This window comes from Cucurbita pepo, chromosome 20 (genome assembly GCF_057944985.1).
Source record: "Cucurbita pepo subsp. pepo isolate OVF chromosome 20, ASM5794498v1, whole genome shotgun sequence".
NCBI classification, from domain to species: Eukaryota; Viridiplantae; Streptophyta; class Magnoliopsida; order Cucurbitales; family Cucurbitaceae; genus Cucurbita; species Cucurbita pepo.
Window position 1 is genome coordinate 936217 of NC_141817.1, and position 21166 is coordinate 957382.

Sequence of the window (21166 nt, forward strand, 5' to 3'; positions counted from 1 at the left end):
ATTTAAATAAAAGTTAAATATCAACTAAAGCAACATATTAATTTTAAATTAATACTTTTTTCGAAAATTTCCGAACGTGAAACATGAACCCATAAATCGTATATTTAATTTGCATTTTTGGATGTAATATAAGAAGCAGCCTTTGTGGAACGCGTTACCAGTTTCTGCTCGGATTCGAAATTCGGCTCTGGCACGTCTGTTCGTTTCCTCCATTTCTTCTCTGCGTGACGATCCGACCACCCCTTCATCTAGGGTTTCGCCTCCGGTTTGTGATCGTCCTCTTTGCATCTGTAAAATTCTTTATTTGAATCTATTTTGTATTTTTGGCGTCTATTTGCGGCCTTTTGTTTTCGTTTTTTTTTCTTTCAGAATTTGATTTCTGGTGGTAATTTGGATTGTTCTATTTGCAGGGCTCGCTTGGAAGCTGTCATGGCAAGTGTGATTAGATATCCTGTTGGAGCCTTTGCTCGCTTAAATTCCACCGGCGGATCCGAAATCTACGGCAACGGTCTTGGTTTTGTGCGCCTTCCGTCCCTATTTCATGTCCCTATTCGGGTAAGAATGTTTCTCTTTGTACCTTCCCCGAATTTCTTCTTTCTATTTTAATTTCATTGATTTGGAGAGTTCTAATTTGATGTTTGATTTAACCACCATGAGCTGGGTTGGGTAGTGGTCGATAAGGATCATGAAAATAGTCAATGCTTAGAGGGCAAGGTTCAAGCTAGGTGGCCTTCCCCTGAGATAGTTAAGGGGCGCACAAACTTGCCCCCAACAGTCACAGATTTTAATAGAAATTCGATGATTACTTTCTGAAACGGCCAGTTCTTGGTGCTTTGATTTTGTTATGTTTGCAATTTTGCTTTTAGACTTGTTTGTTTGGGGTCTTAATGACGATCGGTTCGTTCTATTAAGAGAACCTCTTCATGACTTGTACTGTATATGAATCAGTGATGTGATGTAAACTTTTCGTTATTGTACTAAGTTTCCACTTTATGCCCTGCAAAATTCAGTTTCTATGTTTTTAACATCAACGCTAGATTTTTATGGCTATTTTCATGCGCAAGTATTTTTGTTCAGGTTCTGTAAATGGCTCAGTTCATATATGATGTTTTTAACATAAATTTACCGATAGAAACATATAGTGACGAGGGAAAATATTATCATTTAGTGGTAAAGTTTTTAGAAATTTAATTTGTACTCTAGAAAATTTTAACATTTCACATTAGTGTGAGTTTTTTCTATGGTGTTGCATATTACATTTGAGTTTGAGTTTGATTTGGAGTGTGCTATTTTTGTCAACTTTCAAATTTTCAAATCGAAATACATATCTATTTCTTGTTAATTATGTAAATGCTTATTCTTTTAATCGGTTGTGGCAGCTATGCCCTCGGGTTTCTTATTCCAAACTCTGGAACAAGAAATTGCAATCCAGAAATGGTAGAAGCATGACAGTTAAAGCATCCATCGATGCAGAGTCATCTGGATCGGATGATCCTATTGCTCCTCTTCAGTTGGAGTCTCCAATTGGGCAGTTTTTGACCCAGATCTTGGTTAGCCATCCTCATCTTGTCCCTGCTGCTGTTGAGCAACAGCTTGACCAGCTTAAAATTGACCGCGATGCCGAGGGGAACAAGGAAGCTTCTGGTTCTGGTACTGATTTAGTTTTGTACAGGTGAGTTTCCATATCTTGCAGTAATTATTGTGTTGACAAATAACAGAACGACATAGACAATTCTCCAGTGAAAGCTTTTGTTTATTATCAGATCGAGAGTCGTTTCCAAAAAAAAAAAAAAAAAAAAAGAAACAGAGCGAGAGAGACATCAAAATTTCCTATGTTGTCGTTCCAGTTCTTGGTTTAATCGTTGTAGGGTGTGAAAGGCTCTTAATGAGGTATTGAGAGGATGCAACTGAATAATAGCGATATATCGGACTAGTACATTTACATAATTGGAAAATGCTACTTGTGATTTTTTTTTTTTTTTTGTTTACACATTATTATCATTTGTTATGCTCCTTGAAAGAGGTTATTAATTCTTGATATTCTTGGAAATGAGAGAGTGCATGAATGTAAAAGGTTTCTGCTGGCGTTTAAACTTTCCTTTGCTAAACATGTTCACTAAAACATCCTAATAGCTAGATTTGAGGTGCTGTATTGATGATTTCTATTGCTTCTGCAATTATCAGGAGAATTGCTGAGGTGAAGGCAAATGAGAGGAAAAAGGTTTTAGAAGAAATCCTATATGCTTTGATTGTACAGAAATTCATGGATGCTAATGTTCCCCTGATATCTACAATAGCCCCTTTATCTTTTGATGTTTCTGGCCGAGTTGACACTTGGTCTGCTCGTGATGAGAGCCTCGAGCATCTTCACTCGCCCGAAGCATATGAAATGATTCAGAACCACCTTGCTCTCATCCTTGGGAACAGGGTTGGTGACTCAACCTCAGTAGCACAAATAAGCAAACTCAGGATTGGCCAGGTCTATGCTGCTTCAGTGATGTATGGCTACTTTCTTAAGCGAGTTGATCAGCGGTTTCAGCTGGAGAAGACGATAAAAGTTCTTCCAAACACGTTGAATTCAGAAGAGGGTGTAATTCAACAGGTTGCTGGAGAGGACGTGAGACCGAATATGGGAGAGAACTCACCACCTGTTTCACCACATCCTGAAATCTCTTCCTGGCCCGATCACGATGGGAATGGCTTTGGGGAATTCGGTCGAGGTATAAAAGCTTCTAGACTGCGAAACTATGTCATGTCCTTTGATGGGGAGACACTTCAGAGATACGCAACGATAAGATCCAAAGAAGCTGTAGGCATCGTCGAGAAGCACACGGAAGCATTGTTTGGTAGACCTGAAATTGCTTTAACAGCTCAGGGAACCATCGATCCTTCAAAAGATGAAGCGTTGAAAATTAGCATTGGCTGTTTGAAGGGATTGGTTTTAGAAGCTGTTACTTTCGGTTCGTTCCTCTGGGACGTCGAAAGCTACGTGGATTCAAGGTACCATTTTGTTGTGGGTTGAGCTAATAACTCCATTGTGCCATAAGTATATGTTTGTTCTAATAACAGGAAAATCTGAGGTGGTTATACTGTATATTACTCACTACTCATGTGATCCTGACTGAAAAACTACAGAAATCTAGGGGGAGAGTTCATTTTGGGTTTTACAGGTAGGTTCTTTTTCTTGCTTTGACACATTTTGAATCACATCACTCGACGTATTTGGATTGATTTTAGGCAGCTAAACCTAACTCAAACCTATTGCTAATAGATACTGGAAGGTTTTTAAAATGCGTCTGCTAGTGAGAGGTTTTCACACCCTTTATGAATAATGTTTTGTTCTACCCTTCAACCGAGGTGGGATCTCACATCACATGTACTTTCCGAATTATGCGGTAATTATAGAATCGAGGGGGGTTAAAATGTTTGAAGGTGTTGGGTGAAAGTGTGTTTGAGGGGGAGGGGTAATTGAGGTGTGTAGTCAGTAGTGGAGAAATTTCTCACCTATTTCTGTTGCTTTTTCTGCTGATTTCACATCCGAAGTACCTGCCTTTCTTTTTCACTGTCGTCAGGGAAGGGAATGCGACGGTCAAACTTGGTGACTAATCTGCAAATAAATTCTATTACGTCACTCATTGGCATTTTAGTAATTTTCTATACCAACTTATTCTTAAATATATTTTCAACCCATATTTAAAAAATATTATATATAATATTTTGGTTTTTTTGGTATTAAAAAAAGAAAAAGTAAACTCACTAGTTTTGAGACTTTTAACTCTAATTTAAACTAAAAGTTTAAAAACTGTCGTAATTATTCATTTTTTAATTTTTAGAAGTTATATTAACCTACCTTATGAAATATTTTGATATTAAAAAAAAAAGAAAAAAACTTTAAATAATTATTTTTTTAAAAGAATAATAAACGAGAAAAAAATAATAGAAAGTTAATAAATCAAAATTCATATCAGTAGGTGTCGACTAACTCAAACACTCAAACATGACGTAAACTTGAAAATAAATCTATACTATAAACAGCGGAGTTAAATTAAGATTGAAAAATTGCATAGTGATGCACTCAGGATCCTTTACTGTTCAAGAATCTATTTATATTCAATCCCCTGCACCGATATGGGTGCACCTCCAGATGGGCAGGGGCATCTTGATTCAATTAGCGAAAGGTTACGGGACTAATCATAAAATGTATGCTAACATTTATCCAATAAACATGATGGGTCAACATTTAAGGAATTGAAAGAGAAATTGAAATAATAAAAGAGGAGAGAGAAGAAAATCACATGGAGAGTTTGGTGAAAAAAGAGAGAAAAAGATAAGAATGAGAGAGAGAAACATTCTCGCAGTTATGAGAGTATGAATTTGGCAAATTAGGTTTACAAAATTTATAATTTTAAATAAATTTAAAAAAAAAAAAAAAAAAGTCAACAACAAAATCTGAGTCTCTGATCCAATGATGTAACACCCTCCCTCAGGCTGCAATCACTCCCTTCTCTTCATGATGTGAAACCTCCTTCCCTCTTTCACTGCACACAACCACTCTTCTCTCTCTCTCCAATTACCAAAGGTTTGTACAACGGATAACCCGACAAACTTGGACTACTCAACCCAAACCCTAAAAATCAAGTTGCAGTAATTTTATCCGTTTAGATTTGATTCAATTTTTTTGGTTCATTGGTTGAATTTTTGAAAATCCGAAATCAGGGTTACAATTCCACCCTACCCCACTTCTAAGATTGTTATAAATATGAAGAATATTTTACATTTATAACCAATGTTATCTATTCTGACTTGTAAATGTAATGTACGAGAGATAAAAGCATAATTTATTAAATAATTAAAAAATAAGATTTGACCACCTAACTCTAAAATAGATGGTTGGGTTCAGTTGAGTTAGACTGTAAACTTTATATTAGGTCGTTTGGGTCACCAACTCAATCAAATCAATTCGTGTATATCTCGAACAACAATCAGTTGGCGTAATGTTGGAACCAAACCTAACAACAAAGTCGAGAAAAGAAGGTAAGTAAGAAAGATCGAAGATAATTGAAATAATAAAAAAAAAAAAAAAAGTAAAAAACAAAACTTTTCCTCAAAAGAAAAACCCATTTTGTAAAGCAAAACCATATTTTTATAAAAAGAAATACATAAAAGAAAAAGGTAATAATACACATCCCTTCAACTAATCATCAAAATACTCAAATCCATATATATATATATATATATATATATATATATATATATATATATATATATATATTTGTGTATAATTTATGATAAAAAGAGGGTTTGAAAAAAAAAAAAAAAAATTGACCGAAAAGCGAAGGGACAGTGGCCTAGATTTGGAGGGCCTGTGCCCTTTGCCTTAGGCTTACTTTGTTTAGGTCAAAAGCTTGTTGGAATTTCTTTCTATTTCTCTCAATCATAAACCAATCGATTGCAAAATCATTTCCCAAACTCATTTATCATCCAACCAAATTCAATATTTTCCATCATTTATTATTATTATTATTATTATTATTATTATTAAAGTTTTTATCGTATTAAATAAGGGTTGTATTAAAAAAGATTCTTATACCCACGAGCATACAGACTAGTAGGCCTTCTATTTCCGTCGAAGTTTCATGAGCTGTGATGTCCCACATTGGTTGGGGAGGAGAACAAACCACCCTCAGGGTGTGGAAACTTTCCCCTACTAGACGTTTTTTAAAGCCTGAAAGGGAAGCTCGAAAGGGAAAATCCAAAGAGGACAATATCTACTAGCAGTGGATTTGGGTTGTTACAAATGGTATCAAAGTCAGACACCGAATGATGTGTCAGCCTTCTCGCTGTTCCTCGAAGGGGGATAGACACAAGACAGTGTGCTAGTAAGGACGCTGGGCTTTGAAGGGGGTGGATTGTGATGTCCCACATTGGTTGAGGAGGAGAACAAACCACCCTTTATAAGGGTGTGGAAACCTTCCCCCAGCAGACATGTTTTAAAGCTTTGAAGGGAAGTCCAAAAAAAAAACTCAAAGAAGACAATATCTACTAGCGGTGGATCTGGATCGTTACATGAGGACAGAGCCAAACATATAAAATGACGAAAGATAAAATAAATTGTATTTTTTTTTTTTTTTTTTTTTTTTTTTCCTTTCTCTCTCTATAAGATGAAAATTAAAGTATTAAAGTGTTCTTTTTTTTTATATATATAAATCATTGTTATCTTTTTTGATTTGAAGGTAAAGTAAAACATATTATATATATATTCTCTTTACTAATTATCTCTTTGCTTTAATTTCCCTTAAAATCACTTTCGTTTTTGTTTCGTTCTTTATGGATCGTGTTTTACTTTAAAAGAATTCTATGTTGGACAACACACGCAATGTTTTCTTAAAAAATATATAAATTAAGACAAAACATGTTTAAAAAACTCGTGTTGTCTGTAAGAATAGTTTTTACTTTAGAAACAGTTTAAGATAAGTACATAAGGAATGTCGGGGCCATAGGATACCAAATTCAAATTCCAGATCTTGGGTACCGTTTACACTTATTTTATTAATTTATCGGATAAAAAATATGGTCTCCACAAAGTGGTTGGCGTGTGGATTTGAAGGGAATATTTGGAAAGCAAAATTAAAAAATTATATTGAAAATTAGGGTTTTTTTTTTTAAACAATATGAATCAGAACAAAAAACCCTTTGACTCTCTCTCTTCTATACCTTTCTCTCTCTAGATTTCAGGTCAATGGGTCCACTGATTAATCATTGTTCTTGACAATTACACCCACCCAATTTATTTTATTATTTTATTATTTATTTATTTATTTAATATTTTCCTCAAATACTCACTCATTAATCATTTTTGTTTAATACTAATATCCCATTTTTAGTATTATCTTATTGGGTTTAGCGTTCACGTCTGTCACTTTTATTGTATTTAATTAAATCTAAATTTGGGTTTTTTTTTTTTTTTTTTTTTTTGGTTCAAATTACATTACATAATCAATTAATTAGTATTTCTTTAATAATTTCTTGAAAAAAAATGGACAATAATATTATCATGAAAAGGGTATTTTGTTATATATCTAAAAGATGTTTTGAAAAAAAATCCGTTTTAAATGTTCGAACGCAAAGAAGTGGTATCGAACCAACCTGTAAAGAACCATTTAGATTTTAAAACTAAAAAAAATATTTGACTATATACCAGCCCAAATCCACCGTTAGTAGATATTGTTTGCTTTGACCCATTAAATATCGCCGTCAGTCTCACGGTTTTAAAACGCGTCTATTAGGGAGAAGTCTTCACATCTTTATAAAGAATGCGTCGTTCCCTTCCCCAACCGAAGTGAGATCTCACAGAGTATATCTTGATTCCACTCATTAATTTGTAATCCACCAAAAAAAAAAAAAAAAAAGTAATGTAACGACTCATGCTCACCACTAACAGATATCACATATATATTCATTTTTTAAAAATTTAAATACGACACAAATTAGTAATGTAACGACTCATGCCCACCACTAACAAATATTGTGCTCTTTGGGCTTTCCCTCTCGGATTTCTCCTCAAACCTTTAAAATCTGCTAGAGGAAAATTTCCACACTCTTATAAATTGTGATTTGTTCTCTCCCAACTAATGTAGAACATCACAAAAAAATTCTAAAATTACGTAACATAAATCATCAATTTGGGTAGTACATAGTACGGGACTATTACTTGAACCATGAACCGTGTATATATATATACATACCTATACATACATACATACATATATATATATATATATATATATATATATATATATATATATATAATATGTGAGAAGATTGGTTAAAGTGGTATGAGTTGATGATTGTACTAAGTATATATATATATTAGTTTAAACAAGTTTTTTCTGTTGGAAGAGGACAAATTCCCATATTTCTTTCTCCCCCTCCTCTGTGTGGTGTGTGTGCGTTCCGGCACTCATAATTCTCCAAACACCAAGGATTATTTATTAAAATAAATAATAATAATAATAATAATAAATAATAAAATTAATAAATATTGCATGGTGGAGAAACAAGAAGAAAGATTGAGACTTTCACACAATCTCTCCTTGTTCAACTCTCATTTTCTCTCTCTAACCCTTCAAAATTCCTTCCTTTTTTTTTCCCTATCTAACCTAATCTCTCTCTATTTCACTTAACCCTTCTTTACTTTCTCTCTCCTCTTTCTCTCTCCTCCCATCTTCTTCTTCTTGTTCATCTTGTTCTTTCTTCATATCACAAAAACCTAACAAAACCCACATCGAAAACCCTCAGCTTTTGCAATTTAAAGATGTTGGAGAAGGGCATTCTTGTTCCTGATCTATCTCTTCAAATTAGCCCTCCCATAACTGATCCATCTTCTTCATTTCATATTTGGAAGCAACCTCAAGTACCTCAAGTCGACACCGAGCTTTCTCTCTCGAACAATTCGACCGTGGCGGTCGATGGTTCCCCGGATCGGTTCCAACCCATTAGAGGAATCCCACTTTACAGTAATGGGTTGTTGTCTTCTTCTACATATTTGAACCAAAACCAACCGTCGCCGTCGCCGTCGCCGTCATCGTCGTCGCTGCAGCCTCCTTTGAATTCTAGGGCGTTTTATCAACAGCCTCCTGTTGGGAGGTATAATGGGATAACAATGGAGGCTTTGAGAAATCACCAGCAGAATCAGAATCAGTTTGGTTTTCACAATCATCAAAGCCTTCAATTTGGGGTTTCGGATTTTTCTTGTAATAATAGATCGAGATTGTTCATGCCAAGGATTCAAAGCCGACGAAATGCTAGGGCTCCGAGGATGCGTTGGACTTCCTCTCTTCATGCTCGTTTCATTCGTGCTGTTGAGCTCCTTGGCGGCCATGAAAGTATTCTCTCATTCCATCTCCTTTTTTCTTTCTCCTCTCTATCTCGATCTCGGTTAACTATCAAACTATCGCTCGAATTTGATGACCTTAGCCATATGTATCACGATAATTAGTGCCTTATCTACTTATTCATAGATCGAACCCCCGATAAATTTGATTGTTTTTACACGATCAGGGGCAACTCCAAAGTCAGTGCTGGAGCTAATGGATGTGAAGGATCTCACTCTAGCTCATGTGAAGAGCCATTTACAGGTAATTTCATTGAAAACCCACAATTTATTTCAGGATTTTAATCGAAACCCACGATTTATTTCAGGATTTTAATCGAAACCCACGATTTATTTCAGGATTTTAATCGAAACCCACAATTTATTTCAGGATTTTAATCGAAACCCACGATTTATTTCAGGATTTTAATCGAAACCCACAATTTATTTCAGGATTTTAATCGAAACCCACAATTTATTTCAGGATTTTAATTGAAACCCACGATTTATTTCAGGATTTTAATCGAAACCCACAACTTATTTCAGGATTTTAATAGAAACCCACAATTTATTTTCAGGATTTTAAACGAAACCCATTTGATATCTCTCCTTCTTCCCTGCAAAAAAGTTTCTTTTTTTTTTTGGTTCTCTGTTTCTCTCTATCTCAGTGAAGAGGAATCCCTGTGGCACAGTTACCAAAGAAGAAGAGAGAAATGAATGAATGATTCAGAAGCTGAAGAAAGTGTGTATTTAGTTCACAAAACAGGACAATTTCTTGTTTTAGAGAGAGAGAGAGAGAAAGAAGAGAGAGAAAAAATGGCATCATTTCTCAATAATAGAACCATTTCCCCAAATTTACTTTCCACACCAAACAAAAACAATACAAATCCCCATTTCATAGCCTCTTCTACTTCACTTTATTTTAGAGTTCCATAATAACCAAATCATTTCATTTCACCTCTCATTTCCAAATGGGTCACTCAAAAAGTTTTGATCTTTACATGTTTGGTAATTTTCATTATTCAGACACAAAACCACACATGTTTTTCTCTTTCTTTCGTTCTTAACCCTTTTCTTGTCTTCTTTTTCAGATGTATCGTACTGTTAAAAACACCGACAAACAAACAGCTTCTTCTGGTAACAAATTCCAAATCCTTACCAATCTCAAAACAAAATTTCCTTATTTCTTAATTAAACAGCATAATGCATCATTTTCTAGGTTTCAAACAACCTAGGAAACATGTTTGCCTTAAAAATAATCATTAAAATTTGATGGGTTTTTTCTTAATGGATGAACTATGAATCAGAAGGGTCTGGGGAAGAAGATTTCTTGCCTGCAACGCCAACCCCACACCATGAAGCGAGCTGTTTGCTCAATCATAGGAGAGGGTTTAGTGCATCTTTGGAGGCTGATGTTAATGGATCAGCACCTTCCATTAATAACCACTGTAACTCTTCAAGGTTAATAATCTCTCTCTACATTAATTTTTGTTGGTCTTTTATGTCTGTTGGGTTAGTACTATATGTTTTTTTTTTATTGGGTTGGTAAAAAAAATTCAAATTTTCTATAAAGAGCTACCCTTTGTTGTGACAGCTTTACTTTCCCTCATTTCCTTTTTTTTTTTCTCTTACCACTTTTCTTTGAACCCCTTTGACTAAATATTCATGTTCCTTCATTATGTTTGTGATTTGTAAACAGTTTTGTGTTTGATTTGTGTAAAAAGTTAGTGGGTAGCATGAAATTGTAGCTTCCCTAGCTCCTATAGGTTTAATGTAGCCTTTTCAGTGTCATTTTCGAGCTAATAATGTAACCGTCCAAGCCCTCTGCTATCAGATATTGTCCGCTTTGACCTGTTACGTATCGTCGTCAGCCTTACAGTTTTAAAACGTGTCTACTAGGGAGAGGTTTCCACACCCTTGTAAAAGAATATTTCGTTTCCCTCTCCAACCGATGTATGGTCTCATAATCCACCCTCTTTGGGAGACCAGCGTCCTCACCGACACACCGCCCGACATCTAGCTCTGATAACATTTACAACACCTCAAACCGACCACTAGCAGATATTGTCTGCTTTGACTCGTTTGCTGAACTCGACCAAAAACTAGTGTCTTATCTACCGTGTCAATAATATCGACTAGAAAGTGGACTTTGACTGTTACAAATAATGCACTAATAACTATCATCATAAAGGTCAACCGTCTCGGATCGTCCACCCTACCTTCGTTGAACTCTACCAAAAATTAACTCATCTCATAGAAGAAGTGGCATAGCAGAAGTGCAGTCTTTTGCTAGGCCATTTCCTTTTAAATTAATGAATAATCAGCTTTAAGATATAGTTTCACATGCTAGCATTATCCAAACAGAAAAGCATAGGTTAAGAAATTTTGGTTTAATTTACTGTATACTTACAGTATAATATAAATTATTGTATTCAAATGCTTCATTATCATCACATTAATTTAATGTTTCAGAAGAGCATGGGAGCAAGCCTCTCCAACAAGATCTAATATGTTCGGATCAGAAAATCAACCACAGGTAATTTACTCCATAAATCACATGGCAAGTCGAAAAATCTCGATTTAAATCATTGTGCTAGGAACACAAACCCCCCACAATGATATGATATTATCCACTCTATGCATAACCTCTCATTCTCGTAGTTTCACAAAAGACCTCGTACCAATGAAAACAGTGTTGTCGTGGGATTACGTCTCTCAATAACCCTAAACCATTTTAAATTTTGTTTTTTCAGGAATGCTACGAATTAGGTCATCCGGGGTTGAATCTAAACGACAGTCCAAGCAAGGATTTGTGTTCGAGACACAATTGGGACAACTAAATCCAACCTTAAAACCTCATTTAATTTCTTTCAATATATATATATATATATAAGTTGAATATAAATATAAATATTATGTATAGTTGTTGAATATGCATATTAATTAATATATATATATATATATATATATATATATATTTTTTCTCGTATAAAGCTGCTTCTGTTGTGAGTGATGTTTGTTTGAGAAAGGAGTAGAATAAAATTTTAGTGGATTATGAGGAATATATGGAATTTGATGCTGTTTGTATTTAGCCATTTATTTATTTTTTTAATATTGTTTTTAATTACTCAAAGCTATTAATTTTCTTTTATTTATTTAATTATTTTTTTTATGATATCACATCTTATCAAAGTTATTTATATTGGATTCTGATTTATAGGGAAAGATTTATTTTGAGAAATGGTCGGGTATAGTTTTACTTTATTTGATCCCTTTTTAATAAATGGATTCATTTTACTTTTACCAAACTTTTTGTTTTTATTAAAATTAAATACATAAATTAATTTCTAAATCACTATTCTTTTTGCTCGAATAAATATCCCACGAACGGATCGATAACACCCCTAATTTCGAGCCATATTCATTTAATTTACTAATTATTAGTGCTTAATTTGAAATAGCTTTTAAGAATATAATTTTAAATAAAATAAATTTTTTAAACATATTTTCTAGTTAGGGACAAACGAAGGGTAACAATTTAAATCCACTACTAGCAGATATGGTCAGTTTTAGCCCATTATATATTGTCTGTAACCTCACAATTTTAACACTCTTATAACAAAATGTTTCGTTCCTCTCTTCAATCCACTGTCCGATCTCACAAAAAAAAAATGATGTGGAACATGGGCACTAGCTTAGCCGAATAGAGTATCTATCAATTTTGTGACGGCTTTTCATAGGAACTATTCTAATGTGAAACCATGACTTTAATCCTTCATTTTTTTTGTTCTCACTTCTTTATTCCCAAATTCGTCACAAACTTTTAATTTTGAACTCTCAAAAAGTCTCAAAAGCATTTTCAATACGAATATTTTTATGTTATTATTAATTTTCTTTTATTAAAATACAATATTCCAACAAATTATTAAATAATAAATCAAACTTTTAAAATTCATAAACTTAATATAAAAAGTTTAATAAACACATAATTCAAAACATATATTTTAAAATTTATTGATAAAATAAATATAAATATCAAACTTGAGGACAATATTGTAAATTAAATTTTCTTTTGGAAAATTACAATATATATAATATATATTCTTTTTTAAAAGGAAACTTTTATGCTACACCACGTACATGCATTTATTTTCCCTTTAATATTAATTATTTTCCCTTTAATATTAAAGGGAATTTTCAGAAATTAAGAAAGTGGGGCAATAAAAATGGAGTAACCTGCACCAGGCATTGGCTAACACAACTTCATTTATTTTTTCTGACAACCTTTATATTTATATAAGTAATAAAGAATAAAACCTCGAGTGTTTTTACTCATTTGCCCTCAAGTGTAATTCAATATTACGAAATCGACAAAAGTTCCTATCAGTTTTGGGCCAGGCCCAACAATCGCAATCGAAACCAGGCCCAACATTCAATTACGTAAATTGCCACGCCTTTCGAGAACGTTATTGATATGTCCACGTCATAAAGCGCCTTATCTTATCCAAACCAACAAACACAGGTGCAAAAACACGTCGCGTCTCTCTATAGTCACACTCTAACATCAACAGCCAGACACGTGTCACAAAAGAAAACCAACCCCCACCAGGGAGCTTACACGTGGTACATACTATACCGAACTTTCAGGAAATCCACCGTCCGAATTATTCAAACCAAAGAAAACGCCTTCCAACGCCGCATATTTAACACGTGTCGTTTGTTGAAAGCGACACGTGGCTCAAGTCACATCGTTCTCGAATTTTCGATTTATAATTGCAAATTTTGTTCTGGAACGTTCCTGGTTTTGGATGATTAGTCTCAAAGTTTCTTGTTTGTTCTACGTTTTTGTGGTGTAATTGTAAAATCAGGAGCGAAGAAGTGTCCAGAGAATTTGATTGGCTTGTTTTAGAGTTTTGTTCTATCTAAAGCAGAGGTTTAATTTGGGGGAAAACCTAAAATTAGGGACGATTCTCAAATTGGGCGATTTCTTAGGGCAAAATTGTTTCGGGTTTTTGGTGGTCGTTGTTGTCGTTGTCGTTGTCGTTGCTGTTTCTGAATCTCTCGTTTCTCTGTTTAAGACTCTGAAACAGAGGGAGTAAAATTGAAACGAGTGAATATTTATTTATTTTTATTTGAGGGAAAGAGAGACGTGAGGGTTTTCCAGAGAGCTATGGAGCCGCCGATTGTAAAGGGGAATCCCACAGTGTTGTCGTCTTCGTCGTCGTCGTCGCTGATTTTGACCTCCGGTGCGAGTGGTCGTATAAACGCATTGTTGTCGATGCGAGCATTGAAGAGTCTGATTATGTTGGTTAATGCCTTCGTTTTGTTGTTGTTAGTGCCTTTCCGTGGCCGGAAGAGAGCGCAATCGATGGCTCTGTCGGTGGCGGAAAAGCCGAGAGATGAAAAGCAAGAAAGGAAATGTGCGATGGTGCGGGTTCCGGCGACAATTGTCTCTTGGAAGAGTAGTAGTAGCAGTAGTAGTAGTAATAATGGGAACTGTTCGTCGCCGACGCCTGATGCTGTGGATCAGGAGGTGGCGGTGAGAAGAGCTCTGGCAATACGGCGGGTGGTTGAGGATAAGGATAGATGTGAGAGTTCGATGCGGGAGTTTCTTCTCTTTCAATCCCCAAGAGGAAATATGATCTTCACCCAATCGTGGACGCCTGTTTCTCTTAAGATAAGGTTAGCATTTTAATGACCCTTTTATGAACATTAATTGATGTATGATATGATTTATACACACAGAATATTGGTTTCTGGGACAGAAAAATTATGATGTCTAAGCTTGATTTGACAGAATTGTGAAGACCTTAGCTGCCCATTATATTTATGTGGGGTGGGGTTGAGTTGGCTAAGGATTAGAGTGTCGAGAAGCTAACGTAAACATAATTCAACTAGTTATTAGGCTCGTCTATGTCAAAAAGGTAAGAAGGGTAAAAAGTGTACTTGTGGGATTATTCTATCCAATATCGCAACTATTCTTGTGAAATTTACATTACTATAGACAGTTACTATAGACGGTTAGAGAGAGGAATGAAGCATTTTTATAAGGATATGAAAACCTTTTTGAAGGGAAACTCGAAACGGAAAGCACAAAGAGGACAATATCTGCTAGTGGTGGACTTGTGTTATTACAAATGATGTCTGGGAAGTGTGTCGGCGAAGACGCTGGCCCCCAAGGGGATGGATTGTGAGATTCCACATTGGTTGGAGAGGGGAACGGAGTATTCTTTATAAGGGTGTAGAAACCTCTTCCTAATAGACGCGTTTTAAAACTTTGAGGGGAAGTCCAGAAGGAAAAGCTCAAAGAGGACGATATTTGTTAGCGGTGGACTTGGGTTGTTACGTTCGTTAACGTTTAAGAATGAATAATCACCGAAAATTTCTGGTGTGGCTAAAGAATATGATGAATACTATTGGGAGTTATTTGAAGCAGGATTGTAATTAAGAAAATGCTTCTTGTTCTATAGTTATTTGAGATAGTATTTATAACCTGTAATAGTATTATGTCTTTTGTAGGGGTCTGGTGGTTCTCTTGCATGGTCTAAACGAACACAGGTTTGTGCCCTGTAACTTCAAATTACACGTTGCTTTGTTTGGACTATAATGCATGGAAGTCACACGAAATCCTCTTTGATTGTTGTCGCAGCGGTCGATACAGCGACTTCGCCAAGCAACTAAATGCAAATGGCTACAAGGTTTTCGGCATGGATTGGATTGGTAAGTAGACATTTATACTTCAAATCTTTTAGCACTTTTTAACTTAAAAAGTTGATAGCTGAAGTCATTTTTAGTAGTTTATAGACAGTTTAGTAGGGGATAAAAGAGGACACTGAGAGAAAGAACACGTTCCATGGACTCTGTGAGGGGCGTATTCGCCCGTGCGGGCAAATATTCTTATCTATTGATCTGTTCGATGTTCGAATTTAGAAGGGTTCTAAAGATGGAAGTGAAAAAAGGATTGTATATTAGGATACAATCTTGCTTTTTTCTTTTATAATTACTGTTTCCTTAGTGTAGAGATTTCAGTTCTTCAACAATGCATCTATATTTGGATGTTGCAGGGTAAGGCATTTGGGATGCCGGTGCAAAAAACTTACATGTGAAGCTTCCTTTTATAGAGTAAGATTGTTATCTGATATGTAATTTTACTAGAAAAGGAGGAGAAGTTTTGGAAGATTGGTGGGGGACGCTTTGGTAACTTTTCGAGCAATGCACGACCTCGAAAATTTTCACTTAAGAAAGCAACTTGACATGAACTAAAACTCCCCCCTGAAGCCCCTCTTCTCTTCCTGCTGCTTTGTGGCTGCTCTTGTTCATTACATTCATAGATCTTGGCTGGTTATGATGTATAACGTTTATTGAAATATTCTTCGCTTCGTTTATAGGCCATGGCGGGAGCGACGGATTGCATGCTTATGTTCATTCTCTTGATGATGCTGTTTCTGATTTGGTATGTTTTGAGTGTTCATCATTTACTACTTTTGTGTATTTTTTTGACTGTTTGGACAGTGAATGTGATGATCGTTTTTGTTGGAAAACATTGCAGAAATCATATCTTCAGAAGGTTTTGGCTGATAATCCGGGTCTACCTTGTTTCTTGTTTGGACACTCCACAGGAGGAGCCATTGTTCTTAAGGTATCATGTGCGAGTAAAGAATGGCGTGGTTATGGATATTGTATGTTCTGCTTCTGAATTGATTCGTTTATTCGTTCAGGCAACGCTCGACCCGAGTATCAGTTCTTGCATATCAGGAGTCGTACTCACATCGCCTGCAGTTGGAGTTCAACCATCTCATCCCATCTATGTAGTGAGTGAAACTCTTTCTCTTAAACCTATTCTCCTTTGCTATGGGAGTTTCCTTTATTGAGCTCTTGTTATTGTTGTTTTATGAACCGAACTGTTGAGTAGAGGGAGGGAGAACTCTCAGATGTGAGATCCCACGTTGGTTAGAGAGGGGAACAAAGTATTCTTTATAAGGGTGTGGAAACCTCTCTCTAGTAAATGCGTTTTAAAACCTTGAGGGGAAGTCCGGAAGGGAAAGTCTAAGGAGGACAATATTTGCTAGGGATGGGTTTGGGCTGTTACAAATGGTATCAGAGCAAGACACTGGACGAGTGCCAGCGAGGACACGTTGGGTCCGAAGGGGGTGATCCCACATCGTTCGGAGAGGGGAACAAAGCACTCTTAGAGTGTGGAAACTTCTCCCTAGCAAACGCGTTTTAAGACCTTGAGGAAAGTCAGAAGAGGACAACATCTGTTAGAATGTAGTGATGCCATCATTTCTCTATACTGTCTGGTTGCAGGTTCTTGCACCCATTGTCTCATTGTTATTGCCAACGCTCCAAGTTGGTTCGGCGAACAAGACGACACTGCCAGTGAGCAGAGACCCAGATGCATTGGTGGCTAAATATTCCGATCCTCTAGTCTACACCGGAGCGATCCGGGTGAGAACCGGTTACGAGATTCTGAAGGTCTCATCTTTTCTGCAGCAGAATTTGAGCAAAATATGCATCCCATTCCTAGTTCTCCACGGGACGGCCGACGAAGTAACCGACCCAACAGCTTCCCAGAAACTTTACAACGAAGCTTCGTCAACCGACAAATCGATTAGATTGCTCGAAGGTCTGCTACACGATCTCCTGTTTGAACCAGAAAGAGAGAGCATTATGAATGACATAATTGAGTGGATAAATTGTAGAGTGTAAAATGGAAGGGTTTTGAATTGGGAGGAGTGTGTACGACATAATTGAGTGAAGAAATGGTAAGCATTTCTTCTTGTTTCACGTCGATTATGGTGAAGTTCATCAGCTTGATGAACTGTTTATAAGGGAACATTTGTGGGGTGTTCTTGCCAGTCCGGCTCCTTCATTGTTTATCTCAGGAGGTTTGCCTTCGATTTTTGTGGCATCAATGTACTATGACTATGGCAATTAGTCCAGTTCTTTCCTTCCTTTTTGTATCAGACTCGTTTCGTCGTAAATTATCATACAAAAGGACTATGCTTCTTTCCTTCCCTTCTTCTTTTTCTTCTTCTTTCTTTTCGGGTTTGCACTGTGCGGAGTTTACGAACCAAATAGAGATATAATCGAGGTTAGTCATAGATACAGTGTAATAGTCTAGTCCATCTCCAGTAGATGTCCTCTTTTGGCTTTCCGTTTTGAATTTTTCCTTAAATGCTTCGTCTTCGCTGGTACTTGTTGCCTTCTCCAATCGATATGGGACTCTACAGTCCATCCCTTTCGGGGTTGAAGAACTGTAAACTCTGTTTTTGAGGTTGCAAACTGGACCGTACACAACTTGGTTTTGGAATAATAGAAAAAGAATAGGAATTGGGGCTTGAAGTTCGGAGAAAGAAGGGAGTACGAAAGAAAGACCGATTGGAATTTGCTCCTGAACGGAACGAAGTGATCGATCAAGGGCCCAGCGTACATCGCCTCTTGTCCACCAAGTTGGGGCGCAGCCCTCTTCGCTGGCACATCGCTTGGTGTCTGGCCCTGATACCATTTGTAACAGTCCAAGCCCACAGCTAGCAGATATTGTCTTCTTTGGGCTTTCCCTTTCAGGCTTTCCCTCAAAGTTTTTAAAACGCGTTCGCTAGAGAGAGATTTTCACACCCTTATAAAGAATGTTCATTCTTCTCTCTAATTGATGTGAGATCCCATATTTGGATTGTGTTTCTGAATGCTACAAGAATTTTAATGAAACAAAGAATCGAATTGGAGGATCAAAGTAAAATACAAAATGGCAGAGAACAATGGAGAGACTTTCACTTTCTCGTTCGTGGTTGCTAGTTTAGTTTACGTTCATAAGCATATTTTAACCGGTTAGAACTCCACTTTTTGCAAGGTTAGAGATGCGAAGCTCTATTCATATACTTTAGATTTATAATGTCTGAACAATGTACTAGCTCAACGACAGGAGGAGAATCACTGACCGTGAAAGAGTCCTAAGTAGTAAAAGGGTGGAAGAAAACAAGGCATTTGGAAAGACTCACGACGAAATATGAACTGAAGTCATGTAGATAGTGCTCTCGCCAAAATGAACACTTTAGAGTTTAATGATGTCAAAGTAGATCGAACCATCAATGCTCACCCAGCTAGAGTTAGTATATCGAACTTAAAACGTTCCTACGTCAAGCTATAAGTTCTTTTAATAGTGGTCGGAGCTAGTCGGCATCGGATTGTTCTATTATTTTGTCAAAAACCCTAATCTTTACCATTATAATTCTTTTGAGGAATGATTCCTCAAATGAGAAAAACATGCTTTCTTTCATTGGTTATCATTGAGCTGTACTATATGCTTTCTTCCCGTGATTGGGGAGACCTCCAATCCCACCAATCTACCCAAAAACTCATGCAAAGACCCATCGTCAACTGTTCATCTACCTAGCTTTTGTTTATAGTCTTTCCAGGACCTTTGTCGGAGCGTTAGGGAGCGTTATACTATCGAATGCTTCAGCTGTACTCCAAGTCGAGCGTTAAACAAGTTGAACGTTGTTCTAAGAGAATTAAACAAAAGAAAAACAAGTTCTAGTAAAAACACGTTAGAAAGATCGAGAAATAAGTTACATGACTTGACTAGTCATTCAAATAGATAGATTTTTCTCAATCTTTTCGACACATAGAAGCAAGTAAAAAACAAACGTCGTGACGAGCAAAGAATGAGACGGGGTCCTTCAATGTCATCTCATACAAATCGACGAATCCAAGTTCTTTTTTTTTTGTTATGGAAGATCGGTTTTGTCTCTCCTATTTTTCTCGTCGGTTTTTAAATAATTGACTCGGTGTTGGTCTCGTTTTACTTGACTCGAACCCGGGAATGAATTTGGTTGGTGGTCCAAAGGGTATGTGAATTACAAGCTGGAAAGGGTGTGTTATTTTAGAGTTACTTGAGAGAGGTTAGTGATGTGAATAAGTGTTGTGCTGTCTTGTCTTAGGATAATTGGGACATGTTTTTTTTTTCAATGTTTTTTTCAATGTAATCATCACTCAGAAAACAGAGTTAAATCATATTGCTTTTTGTCTCAGTTTGCTCCTCTCCTTGGATTCCACCCTCTCATCCATTTCTCCTTGATTTTGGGGTTTGGAGAATCTTTTTTTTATTTATTTATTTTTAATTATTTCTTTTAATGTTTCCTAATAGGATTTTGGAATAAAGTCACCCAACTGTAAAATAAACCAAAAATTAAATTAAATTAAACTAAACAACTTTTGGATGATGATTAATGTGGTTTAAAAATATTAGGGTTTACTTGCTTAACCAAGAAGCATATGTTGGAGTGGTGTGAAAGTTCTATATATTTGTTAAAAGGGTTGACTTATTTTTAAAAGAATTATAAAATAAGAACACTTAAAATTTTTCGTTCAATAACGTTGTTACTCAATCTGTGATTTTGAAATGTTTATAAAAAGTCAAAAAGTAATATTGCAACTTTTATAAGAATAGTGAATTAAGAATCTGAAAAAGAAAAATGGTCGGGAATGTTGACTTTCCATAACATTTTAATAGTTGTTCTACGTCAAGTGCTGTTTCAAAATATTTATCAAAGAGTAAATTGTAACTTTTGAAAAAAATGGTGGATTTTCAAAAGTTGACTTTTCGTTCAACATTCTAGACGTTTTTCCAATTTCAATTCAATTTTGAAATATTTATAAAAGGTCAAGAGTAATATTACAGCTTTCAAAACAAAACGACAGTACTAGTTTGACTTTTTCTTCATCATTCTAACCACTTTTATACTCCAAATGCAGCTTCACAAAAGTCAACAGTGATATTGCAACTTTCAAAAGAATAGTAAATCAAGTCTCTAAGAGGATGACATCAAACACATTGACTTTTCATTCAACATCCTAATAGTTGTTCTTCTTTTATTACAACTTGCAACTTAGCAAAAGCAAGTCTTATTGGAGCAACTGTCACTACTTATGGACTCAAACCTACGTGATCTATCCACGATCAGGATGAAACTCAAGTAAAACTAAAAAGAGGTCCAAACTAACTAACATCGAAGAATCAACAAATGAGTTGTGCTCAGAGGTGAAATACAGCTCAAACCCAAACCTAACTAGTTCTCCTCGAAATACGTCGAACCACAACAATTGACTAGACATCTAGAAATAAAACACTATTTGAATGCAAATCACAAGAGCGATACCAAATCGAGACAAACTCTAAGTACTAGATATCATCTCAAAATAACCGGGACACCCGGGAAAAAACAAGGTAAAGTCCACAAATATCCTTTATAATTTAACCTTAATAGAAGAAGGAGAGAGAGAGGATATGATTTG

The 21166-nt window shown here is 35.7% G+C and overlaps 3 protein-coding genes across 5 annotated transcripts; all 3 read left to right on the top strand.

The window, feature by feature from the left end:
* Window positions 1-129: 129 nt before the first annotated feature.
* Window positions 130-3167, top strand: LOC111783494 (UV-B-induced protein At3g17800, chloroplastic). Its single transcript, XM_087120620.1, has 5 exons — window positions 130-265; window positions 411-555; window positions 1380-1672; window positions 2185-3000; window positions 3070-3167. The coding sequence occupies exons 2-5, from the start codon at window positions 430-432 to the stop codon at window positions 3077-3079; spliced, it is 1245 nt and encodes a 414-aa protein (XP_086976746.1). The 5' UTR covers window positions 130-265; window positions 411-429; the 3' UTR covers window positions 3080-3167.
* A 4897-nt stretch (window positions 3168-8064) lies between these two features.
* On the top strand, window positions 8065-11952 carry LOC111782661 (uncharacterized). 3 transcript variants are annotated; one of them, XM_087120402.1, is made up of 6 exons: window positions 8065-8885; window positions 9061-9137; window positions 9964-10009; window positions 10180-10333; window positions 11348-11408; window positions 11626-11952. In XM_087120402.1, the coding sequence occupies exons 1-6, from the start codon at window positions 8315-8317 to the stop codon at window positions 11710-11712; spliced, it is 996 nt and encodes a 331-aa protein (XP_086976528.1). In that variant the 5' UTR covers window positions 8065-8314; the 3' UTR covers window positions 11713-11952. The 3 variants fall into 3 exon arrangements, with proteins under 3 accessions (XP_086976528.1, XP_086976529.1, XP_023519228.2); XM_087120403.1 differs by having other exon boundaries at window positions 10183-10333; window positions 11345-11408; XM_023663460.2 differs by having other exon boundaries at window positions 8067-8885; window positions 11345-11408; window positions 11626-11950.
* A 1709-nt stretch (window positions 11953-13661) lies between these two features.
* Window positions 13662-17885, top strand: LOC111782501 (uncharacterized). Its single transcript, XM_023663259.2, has 7 exons — window positions 13662-14554; window positions 15392-15430; window positions 15522-15592; window positions 16261-16325; window positions 16422-16511; window positions 16591-16683; window positions 17180-17885. The coding sequence occupies exons 1-7, from the start codon at window positions 14043-14045 to the stop codon at window positions 17579-17581; spliced, it is 1272 nt and encodes a 423-aa protein (XP_023519027.2). The 5' UTR covers window positions 13662-14042; the 3' UTR covers window positions 17582-17885.
* Window positions 17886-21166: the final 3281 nt, after the last annotated feature.

Excerpts from the sequence above, each read along its gene's own strand:
- LOC111783494 (XM_087120620.1), top strand. The coding sequence starts at position 430 with ATGGCAAGTGTGATTAGATATCCTGTTGGAGCCTTTGCTCGCTTAAAT. Across the intron at positions 556-1,379 it reads TATTTCATGTCCCTATTCGG|CTATGCCCTCGGGTTTCTTA; the intron begins GTAAGAATGTTT and ends CGGTTGTGGCAG. Across the intron at positions 1,673-2,184 it reads ACTGATTTAGTTTTGTACAG|GAGAATTGCTGAGGTGAAGG; the intron begins GTGAGTTTCCAT and ends TGCAATTATCAG.
- LOC111782661 (XM_023663460.2), top strand. The coding sequence starts at position 8,315 with ATGTTGGAGAAGGGCATTCTTGTTCCTGATCTATCTCTTCAAATTAGC. Across the intron at positions 8,886-9,060 it reads GCTCCTTGGCGGCCATGAAA|GGGCAACTCCAAAGTCAGTG; the intron begins GTATTCTCTCAT and ends TTACACGATCAG. Across the intron at positions 11,409-11,625 it reads GATCAGAAAATCAACCACAG|GAATGCTACGAATTAGGTCA; the intron begins GTAATTTACTCC and ends TTGTTTTTTCAG.
- LOC111782501 (XM_023663259.2), top strand. The coding sequence starts at position 14,043 with ATGGAGCCGCCGATTGTAAAGGGGAATCCCACAGTGTTGTCGTCTTCG. Across the intron at positions 15,431-15,521 it reads CATGGTCTAAACGAACACAG|CGGTCGATACAGCGACTTCG; the intron begins GTTTGTGCCCTG and ends TTGTTGTCGCAG. Across the intron at positions 16,512-16,590 it reads GAGGAGCCATTGTTCTTAAG|GCAACGCTCGACCCGAGTAT; the intron begins GTATCATGTGCG and ends TTATTCGTTCAG.